The sequence below is a fragment of the Lepidochelys kempii genome, chromosome 2, assembly GCF_965140265.1.
Source record: "Lepidochelys kempii isolate rLepKem1 chromosome 2, rLepKem1.hap2, whole genome shotgun sequence".
Taxonomy (NCBI): Eukaryota; Metazoa; Chordata; order Testudines; family Cheloniidae; genus Lepidochelys; species Lepidochelys kempii.
Window position 1 is genome coordinate 19,883,788 of NC_133257.1, and position 10,775 is coordinate 19,894,562.

The 10,775-nt window shown below is 49.2% G+C and overlaps 1 protein-coding gene across 2 annotated transcripts; it reads right to left on the reverse strand.

The window, feature by feature from the left end:
* Positions 1–2,623: 2,623 nt before the first annotated feature.
* On the reverse strand, positions 2,624–7,034 carry MYC (MYC proto-oncogene, bHLH transcription factor). Of its 2 annotated transcripts, none has more exons than XM_073330137.1 (3): positions 6,954–7,034; positions 5,078–5,774; positions 2,624–3,716 (listed from the first exon to the last, which is right to left on the reverse strand). In XM_073330137.1, the coding sequence occupies exons 2-3, from the start codon at positions 5,757–5,759 to the stop codon at positions 3,172–3,174; spliced, it is 1,227 nt and encodes a 408-aa protein (XP_073186238.1). In that variant the 5' UTR covers positions 5,760–5,774; positions 6,954–7,034; the 3' UTR covers positions 2,624–3,171. The 2 variants fall into 2 exon arrangements, with proteins under 2 accessions (XP_073186238.1, XP_073186237.1); XM_073330136.1 differs by lacking the exon at positions 6,954–7,034 and adding an exon at positions 5,941–6,225.
* Positions 7,035–10,775: the final 3,741 nt, after the last annotated feature.

Sequence of the window (10,775 nt, forward strand, 5' to 3'; positions counted from 1 at the left end):
TCTCTGTGTCCTGATCTCATTAATGGGAACAAAGGTGATAAAAGGAATGTTGTTAGTGCTGGTGACCTGGAGCCAAAATCCACAGCTCTGCCACTTCTCTGCTGGATAAATATGTGCTTTATCTATGTATCCATCTGTAAAGTGTGTAGGCTAACATAACTTATTTGAAAAGCATTTTGAAATTGTTGGACAACAGATGCTATGCAAATTATTACTGGAACCCAGAAATAATGCAGGGCAGAAAAGGAGAGAAAATGGCTATTAAATAGATACTCTATTAAAGTTAACAGTAATTAAGCTACCTCCCCCAAAGAGTGCTTTATGAATGCAGAAACTGCTCTAAGGGTCACAGATAGTGGAAAGCACCCTACTTTGGTTCTGACATGATAGAACAGCTCAATTAATTTCATGGTCACCAATATCTAATCTGCTCACCTACATCCTCAAAAATGTGACTACAGGCCATTTTAGAAACTTACAAAGAGGGATCCAGACAAGTTTAAAGACAGACTAATATTTTTAAAGGATCCAAAGCCTGCAACACCTGTAGAAATTCAATTGTATATGGGCACCTAACTCCCATAAGCTCCACTGCAAATCCCAGACAGCACACCTGTAGGCAGTGTGCTACAAAAACTTTTATTGTAAGTGCTTCAGAGCAAGGATCTTGTCAACTTTTCAAATATTAATATTTATGGCAATGTAGAAATGAAATATGATTTGTCCAACCACAACCCAACCTTCCTGGATGGTTGGTGGGAAATGTTAGAATGTCAGAAAACAATGGGAGATACAAGAGGTAACTTGTCTAGCAGAGGTTATTTGCTCTAATACCCAGCAATCAAACAGCTTGTTCGTTCCAGGTGCATTTAAGTCTTCTTACAAATGTTAGCGTTGTAAATTAGAAAGACAAGAAGGGTGCGGTAATATTTTTTATTGGACCAAATTCTGTTGGTGAGAGAGCCAAGCTTTTGAGCCAGAGTTACAGCTCACCCACCTTTACTCTCTAGTATCGTGGAACCCACCTGGGCTACAACCGCACTACATACAATCACTGCAAATTTCAGACCAATGCTGCTAAAATGCTCTTTTCATAAATGCAGGATGATCAGAGACAGGCTTGCATTTAAAAAATAATTCCCCCCTCCTCAATCCAATGTCTAATTTGTTTCTTGGATTGACTCAGGCTGCTTCAGCATGCAGACAGCAAAAGGGGGGGAAAAGGATTGCCACCTTAAAACATACTTCTAAAGCAGAGGTCCCCAAAGGGTGGGGCAAGCCCCCCCCAAAGGAACACAGAGGAATGTTCTGGGGGGCACAGCACAGCCTGGGTCAGCTATGGCAGGAGCACCACCCAGCCCTGCTCCACTTTAGCCCCAGCACCTAGCCATGGCTCTACTCCTGGCCCTAGCTCTGCCCCCAGCTACAGCCCCTTTACCATGTGTACATCGCCAGTAGCCACAGCCCTGCTCCCAAGGGAGCAGACAGGGCAAGGGGGGCATGAACCTAAAAGTTTGTGGAGAGAGGCTGTCTAGCTTGTTGCACACATAGGGACTTTCTCTAAGGCTGAGGCAAAAACAATAATTTGAATTAATTCCAGATTTTAGGGGTCATGTGACAAGACAGTTAAACTGTTGGGTCAGATTCAGTCACAGATTTAATCTGCGGTTAAGAAATTAGTGTTTTCTTTCTTTGCCGTAATTGGTAGAGTAGGTAAAGGAAGGCATAACTATTGGTGTAGTTTGGTTATGTGTCAGTAAAATTGTTTTTTGTTCTTGGAAGAGTTTTTTGATTCCCCCCCGCACTTTGTTCTTACATGCATTAGAGCTAAAACAGTATTGTATTGCAAGATTAATATATAATGAATTCCAGTCTTTAGTGCAAAATGAAAATGCATAGTAAATCCTATCCCTACTATTTAGCTCTGGAGTTAATGGTTTGGAAGGAACAGACAGCCCAGGCACCTGCTGGACTGGCTGTTGCAAAAATGAGTCCGTTCAGGTCCAGTCTACACTAGGAAAATTATGGACCCAGCTATGTCACCCAGTGGTATGACCAACCCACACCCACAACTGGTATAGTTAAAATGACTTCAGTCCCTCTGTAGGCAGCATTGGGTCAACACCTTCGGTTGACCTACCTACAGCCTGTTGGGGAGGTGGATTTACCACAGCACTGTGAGAACCCCTCCCCTGGCTACAGGGAGTGTCTATACTGAAGTGCTGCTACCAATACAAGTGTAGACAGAGTCTTAGTTTAGTTCTTAATAGAAAGGTGATCACATTGCAAGCCACCATCATAAACTCGTATTTTTGATATACTGAAAAGGGCAACAGCTGGACTGGCAGGCTAAACACACACTAAAAGCAGTGGTCTAGTCATTTAATGAGGCAAGGTTAAAAACCTTGCTTTTACCTGCTTGGTCAATGTAGACAACTGGTAGCTATAGGACTTAATATGGCAACTTCCCCAAATGTATTTTATTTAAGACAAAAATAATTCAAATTTTACAATCTTAATTTACCCTTGAGTTATGTCAGATTACTAGCATTATTACAAGGACATCGAATCTGTGAGCTGTAGATGACAATACTGGAAGAAAAAGCAAAGTCTTTACACATGGTTTAACTAATTATATTTTGGGCAAATATTTATTTATCTAAAAACAAAATAAAAATCAATTTTTAAAAGAAAATGTATTTAAATAAAACGCACAAACCGGTGAAATGTTCTGGCACAGAAGTTCAAAACAAGTATAAACCCAGTTGCCACAACCGCTGAGTATCAATGTTGCAACATTTGTCTATAAAGACTTTATTAAAGGTATGGACATAGCAATAAGGTATGTAAATATATACAGCCATTTGAGGACAACTTTTTGGAATCGTCTTAAGAAAAATGACTTAAATACAAAATTTTCGAAGAACAAAATTGAAAAGTTCATCCCCAAACATGAAGAAAAGTCCCATCTGTCCTTATGCCCAAAGTATTAATTATGAGGCAGTTTTGAGGTTATGGCTAAACCTTTCCAAGATCCAGCCAAGGTTGTGTAGTCTCGAGTTATTTTGAACGGCATGCAATTGCAATGGTTCCATACTTTACGAACTGGCATAGTTCATGAGTAATATTAGAAATATTATTTTATTTCAGTCTGGATTAGATTATTCTAATCTATGCACAAGAGTTCCTTAGCTGCTCAAGTTTGTGTTTCAACTGTTCTCGCCGCTTCCTCAACTGTTCTTTCTCTGCAATCAGTCTGTGTTCATCTGTTTGAATAGAAAGAACATATTCTGTGGCTTTTTTAAGGATGACAACTTTGGGTGCCTTTTCATTGTTGGCTACCTCAGGTATTTGGTCACGCAAAGCAAAGAAACTCAACTTCAGCTCATTTCTCCTTTGGCGCTCCAAGACGTTGTGTGTTCGCCTCTTGTCGTTTTCTTCTGTGTCTGATGTGCGGGGACTTGAGCACTTTCGGTTATTACTGATTTGTTTGAGAACTCTACCATTGTCCAACTTTATCCTTTTTGCTGAAGGATACTCAAGTTTGGTGGAGGGAGGAGCAGCATAATTGTGCTGATGGATGGGGACATGACACCGCTTGAGAACTAGTGGGCTGTGGGGTGGCTTACTGTGCTCTTCTGTTGGTTGTGTGATTGATTCAGATTCACTTGTTGTCACAACATCAATTTCTTCCTCATCTTCCTCTGGTTCTTCCTCTGGAAGAAAAAACACCCCTATTGTAAGTCAACTTGTATGAACATTTAAAAAACAAACAGTTTGTAAGTGTTCCTTGCTGTATAATAGAGAACAAGGTGGCATTTTTAAAAAAACATTTTGTAATCTGCTTCTAAAATCTGCACTTCCCTGAAAAATGTTTTCTCTAAGAAATTCAACAGAAGTACTGTTAAAAGAACAGACTCCTCTTTTGTAATTCTTAACTCTGCATCCCAGACTGCCAAACCCTGCCTCCCAGATAGCAAGAGTTACGTAATTCTGAAGACAGCAGGGAAGTTGAATGCTGACAGCAGATGTTACAGCATAACCTCCCTCCCCCTGCAAAAATTAACCCCACCCCCCCAAATCATGGAAGCCATCCTTAAATATTTAGTGAGTCTTTGGCAAGACCCCAAAGCAAAGCTTACTTAACACTTGTATATTTTTAGGGGCACCGTCAGCAGCTCCCCCCCCTCAATTATTCATGGGTAATCCAGGGGAGGGAAGAAAAAAAAAAAACCATAAACTTTGTCTGCAGACAAACTCAGTCCCTGACTATACATGGGTTTGTCTCTCAAACTTTGTTTGAAAGATACATAAGCATGCCAACAAAGCTTTCCCAGACCCATTTACTTCTCTTCAACTACTCTCACTAGTACCTCCCATCCCATGAATGTCACCGGAGGGCAGATTCAATTGGATAAGATTCTAGCTTTGGGGAATGACTCTGAGCCTGTTATGAAAGTTAACACCTCCCTCCCTCTCCCCCCCCACCCCAATGGGCTGGTTTCCCAGGAAATTTAATTCCCGCGGAGTCTCTCTCAGCGTGCCTTGCTAACGTGGCATTTAAAAAAGCACATGCAATAGGGGGGCTGAAATCCTTAGGGTGGGAGGAGTTACACACACCAGTTTCAGCAGGAAACCAACTGTGCGTCCTGCCCAAGCCCTTCATGTTTTAAACCTTCCAAAGTATTCACCCTGAGCAAGTTACAAGGCAACCCAACAAAACCCAGGAGGGTTGTTATCTAGTACATATAGAGTGGTTAAATTTTAAAGCAGTATACAAAGGGTACATCCAGGAGACAGGAGTGCACCCCAAAACGCACAGAGGGAGCAGCTATTGTTCAGCGCTTACCGTGGGCCCAGCAAACGTTGTTTGATAAGTTATCTGAATGGGAAGCTGGTGCTATAAAAGGCCTGGCAGGGGAAGTCCCTGGCATCTTCCCTGGCAGGGCCAGTTACCTTCTTGTCTGACTCCCCAAGAGGCCAGGCTGTGCCCGGGCCGATCTCCCCATGGAAGCCCCCCTGTCTGGCTCGGCGGTGGGGAAGTCTGCCGAGAGAAGAAGGGTGCCTCGATACTCACCCGAGTCGCTGCTGGTGGTGGGCGGGGTGTCATCGCCCAGCAGGGAAGCCGGGCTGGAGCTAGGGGAGCCGGGCTTGGAGGATCTCTCACTGAGCGGGTAGGGGAAGACCACGGAGGGGTCTATGCAGTCGGCGGCGGCGGCGCCCAGGTCGTGCAGGTAGGTACTGGCGGAGGCCGGGGAGGGGGCCAGGCTGGGCGGCTGCGAGGGCGGCGGCGGCGGGCAGAGCCGGGAGCCGGAGCCCCCCTCCCTGCGGGCCGCCTGGTAGGAGGCCAGCTTCTCGGACACCACCTTCTCCAGCTTGGCGGCGGCGGAGAAGCCGCTCCACATGCAGTCCTGGATGATGATGGATTTCACGAAGGACTCGTCGTCCGGGTCGCAGATGAAGCTCTGGTTCACCATGTCTCCCCCCAGCAGCTCGGTCACCATCTCCAGCTGGTCGGCGGTGGAGGGGAAGTAGGCGGCGGCCAGGCTGGAGCGGCGGCTGGGCGAGAGGGGCGGCGTGGGCAGCAGCTCGAACTTCTTCCAGATGTCCTCGGAGGGGGCGGGCGGCTGGAGCTCGCTGCCCCGCTGCTGCGCCGCCAGGTAGAAGTTCTCCTCCTCGTCCTCGAAGTAGAAGTAGGGCTGCACCGAGTCGTAGTCGTAATCGTAGTTCTTGCTGGGGAGGGTCGAGGTCAGCGGCATCGCGGCGGCTGGTGCCTGGGGGCCAAGGGAGGGGGACACGGGTCAGGGCGCTGCGGGGTAACAACGAGGTGCACGGTGGGGGGGGCACTGCAACACGGGGTGCACCTCCACCCCCCAAGGAGAACCCGAATAAACGGTGTGTAGCCCCCCCCCAACAAAGGGTGGAGAAGGGGTCACCCACCCCCCAATAAGGCGCAGGAGCGGGCTGCAGCCACCGGCCCTCCTCTCGATAGGTGACATACGGGGCACACAAGCAGCCCGCAGTTCGCTCCGGTGCAACACGGGGAAGCAAGAGACCCATCCGGCCGCACCCGCGGCGCGCCGGGCTGGACACCGGGCGCTGCGGCGCCTCCTGAGAGCGGAACCACCTGAACTGAGCGCGGCCGCCCGCCCGCCAGCGGCAGGGGCTCCCCGGGATTCTCTCCCCTGCCCCGCCGCCGCCCGCCTCCGGTTCCCTCTCGCTCCGCTCCTCTCCGCCCCTTCTCCTCCCCTCCCGGCCCCACGTCTTGGCCGGCTCCGCTCCGTCCCTTCCGCGGGAGCCGGCTCCTGGTCCGCCCCCCAGATCCTGTTCAGCCCAGCTGGAGCGCGGTGCAAGCGAGCAGCGCCCGGCCAGGGACCCCTCTGCCCAGCACCGTCCCCACGTCCCCGGCAGGTCAAGAGCCGGAGCCAGCAACCGGGGAAAAGCGGAGCGAACCCTTCCAGCCTTAAGAGCGGCCTCCAGGACAGGCAGCTCCCCGGCTGGCCCCAGCCTCACTCCCCCGGGACTCCAGAGCAGGGGGGAACCAAGGCAAACTGGGCTGCCCAGCCCCCAGCCGTGACACTGGCTGGTTACGAAACCAGACCTCAGGGCACCCCTCTCCCCCGCCCGCGGCTGCCGGGGGGGAAGACGGGGGGGGGGGTGCTGAAAGGCCAGGGGAGAAGCCCGATTTAAAGACCCCGGTGCAATGGCTGAGGAAGGCAGAGCGCGCCTTACACACACACAGAGGCTGCCCGGGCTGCAGCTCCGGGCTGCGGCTCCACACCTTGTGTCACTGCGTCTCTACACACGCTTCCCAGCTGAACCGCCCCTCCAGCTCAGCGCTTTGCCAAGGGGTCGCCTAGCCTCACCCCCCGCCCCCGAAGGGTGCGAACACGGGGCCCCCCCGCTGGAGACCCCTACCCACCAAAGGTGCGAACCCGTCTCTGCAAACTCACCGGTTCCTCCGATGCACCGGCTCGGAAATGCAGCGGGAGGGGACGGATTAAAGACGGTGCAAAAAAGAGAAGGAAAAAAAAAAAAAGTGAAGGGGGAAAAAAACCACCGCCGCCAGTCCCGCAATAATTATCCCCCAAGAGCAGCGGGCGGCGGGGAGAAGCGCCTTTCCCGGCGGCCGGCCGCCCGCCCCAGCCCCAGCCCCTCGCGCGCGGAATTGTAAGTCCCAAGGCAGCGCCGCCGGGTCCGGGACAGGCTGAACTTCGCTCGCGCTACTTTCAAGCGCCGGCCGGCCGGCGTGAGAGGGGAGGGGGCGCTTGACGGGGAGGCGGCGGCGGCGGCTGCTACCGCGCGAGCCCGTCTCCCTCCCTTTCGCCACTGCACAGAGCAGGCTGGCTCCCCGCACAGCGGCTTTTATAGAGGGCTCCGCCTTTTCCCGCCAAAGCGAAGAGGGTACGGACGAGCGAGCGGGCGGGCGGGGTGGGCTCGCGCGCGAGGGGGTGGGATCGACGCATTACGAGGACTATTTTCTTTCCCTCCGCAGCGCGTGTCAAGCGAAGAGGCGGGGCGGCCAGCCTCGCGAGCGGGGAAAGGGGCTTGGGGGGACAGGCTGCGTTTGAACAGGCGCTACGAGGAGCGAGAGAAACGGAAGTAAACATAGTAAAGAACACGAGAGATGAATTAACGTGGCCGCTGCGATCGCTCCTGCTCACCGGACATTGCCCCGACCTCCTTTCCACCCATGCACCAGAAAATACAACCCAGCCTCGTGCAACGCTGGGTGACCAGCTTTGCCGCCGCTGATCCTTGGGTTGCAGCGATGTTTACTGTTTTGTTTTTTTTTTCCTCTCTCCATTTTGCAAGCCGGCGTCGCGCAACGCCTCCCCAGCTTTCATCCCAAGAGGCAGGAACCATTGATTGTTTAACAAAGCAGCGAAATGGCAAAGGCTGTCAATGTTTGAAAGGCGTCGCTCCCCAGGGGTGCACTGAGAGGAACGGTGCAGGGCAACTAGAAAAGGGGCTAGTGCAAAAAGCAAATAGGAAAACGTAAACGAGGGGAAGAATTAAAATGTGATCAGAGCAGAAGGGGCGTTTATTGCCCCGGTATCTCTACCACGTCTCCCCAGGTTGTTGTCCCCTGCATGCATTTCCTAGCGCGTGCAAAGAAGGGTTAAAAAGCAGGAGGTTACCGGCTTTGGCGGGGAGAGGTTAGTACTCGACGGAGCAAATTCAACCAGAGGGGCAAGAGACAAAAACTCTGCAATCTGGTCCCCGCCGCCGCCTCTGCCTCTATGTCCTTTTTTATTTGAATTTATCTCCCACTCTGGGAAAAAAAAATAGTGAGCCCTTAATAAACCAGCTGGATCCGCCCCAATGACAAACTCAGGTGCAAAGCTTTCCCAGTGGAGATTGCAAAGAGGGAAAGGGATCCAGGCTCAGCTTGCCCTTGTCCCAGCGGGCGGCTCCGCCAGGTACATCCCCCAGGTGAAGGGAAGGAGGGGAAACCGTTAACTCTTTCCTTTCTGTACCACGCAAAAATCCCCGCCTGCTCTCGGCTCCTTTATTCTTTGCTACTGATGCGCTAACTGCCCAGCTATTCCCAACACCTGGGATTTCCAACATGCCATTTATTTCACACTTGCCACCCCCACTCCTCCCTGTTTCCCAGGTGCACCTAGTTGTCTCCTAGTTAAGCTTTTTCTCTCCTGTTTTGTCTCTTACGTATTAACCTTGCTGGCATGAGATCCTTTTGAAGCCAACCAGGGAGAGACAAACCAAACACTTAAGAGTGATTTGCACCACTTTAAAATGCAGCTGGCTTCAAAGGGTCAGCCGAGCCGGGTCCTTTCCCTGCTGCTCAGATTAAGCTGCTTCCCCTGCGTCTTAACAAACTTTACCTCCCATGCACCCACAAACCAACCTCGAGGAAGCAATTAGGGAGGAAAGTGCTGTCCCACCTACTGGTTAAAATGCAGTTGTCGTGACGTGTAACTGCTACACTTATAGCTTGCAAAAAAAAAAAAAATCAGAGGCCTCTGGTTCGCTGCAGGAAATGCAAATTTTTAGGCAGGGACTCAGTGCTGCACCACTACTGACTTTGGCTGCAAAAAGGATTCTCACGCCTGCTCGCTGCGCCCTCCGCACTGGTAGCGAAAGTAAAGTACTGTATCGTAAAGTAAGTGCGCCCTCTACTGGCTCAAAGATTACCAGGAGAGCTAATTATAAAAAGGGAGAGGCAGGCTGTGGAGAATGTGTGAATCACGCATTTGGGTGCAGATTTGATTATAAGAATAGAGGCTCCTTCACTGCTCTGTCTCTTTGTAACTCCAGACCACAAGGGAGGGAGGGACGGACCACTGGAGGCTTCTCAAAGCAGGATGGGGATCTACTCTGAGTCAGATACCTTTTGATCTTTACCTAGTGTTTGATACTTTTTTTCCATTGTAGTTTTGTCTTCACACATTCAGGTATCTCAACCACGACTATTTCTTTTCTTCTTCAAACTAGCTCCTACTGTCTATTCAGTTAATGCATATCCAATATACAAACACCTGTGTGTACACACGATCCTATACCATATCCTTAGAAGACCATCTATGTCCCAAGAGAAACTTTGGACAACATTCTCTTAGAGACACTTCTGTTTCTATAGCCTATTAATAGATGGGACTGATGTATGGAGAAAGATTAAAACCGCTAGATATGTGCGGCTTGGCTAAACCACCACCAAGAGTAGTAAATCTTTGTAATCGTAACTATTTATCACTATTAGAAAGATAAACACCAAGGGTGAAATCATGGCCCCATTGAAGTCAGTGGATGTTTTGCCATATAGACTTCAATGGGCCCAGGATTTCACCCCAAGAAGGGAAACTAATTGTTTATGGTGATAGGAAAGGTTTATATAACTAGGATGAAAAGTGAAAAAGAAAACATAGGCTGAATGTCAGGAAAACCTCAGGATCTAATAGATTATGGAATAGCCTGCCAAAGGAAGTGGTGGAATACCCATTGTTCTTGACTCTCTAGAGTGGGCAAAGGGCTTCAGGAACTGGAGTCAGTTCCTGCAGTGAGCAGATGATAAACTGATTTAAGAGCATTTCTACACTGTTTTAAGAGTGTCTTAAATCATCTTAGTTTAAGTCAGTTTGTACTCAGTTTAGACTTGTCTACACAAAAACATTGTACTGCTTTAACTCTCCCAGGAGAAAGAAAAGGAGTACTAGTGGCACCTTAGAGACTAACCGATTTATTTGAGCATAAGCTTTCGTGAGCTACAGCTCACTTCAATGCATCCGATGAAATCAGCTGTAGCTCACGAAAGCTTATGCTCAAATAAATCGGTTAGTCTCTAAGGTGCCACTAGTACTCTTTTTCTTTTTGCGAATACAGACTAACACGGCTGCTACTCTGAAATCTACCAGGAGAGTTAAACAGTACCATTCCCCTAGTGGAAATGCAGTTATATCAGTATAAAGGTGCCTTATTCTGGTCTAGTTTTTGCTGTATTGGAAGAAGAGCTTTTCAGTAAGATTTTAAGAGTAGATCAGCCCTTAAGATAAATCAGTTTGAGTGTCTTAAATCAATGTAACTGTCCACAGGGGGATAGGGTGGGTGGGTTTGAACCAAGTTAGACTCAAGCTACAATCACTAGGGATGTAATTTTTTTTTTTTTTACTAATATAGGCAAACCAGTACAACCCCTAGTGTGGACGTAGTTATACTGGTATAGTTCAAGAGGTACAACTTTTGTGTTCAGCCAAGGCTTTACAGGCACAAGCGAAGTTACAATCAGTTTTAAATTAATAAGAGTGTCTACACTG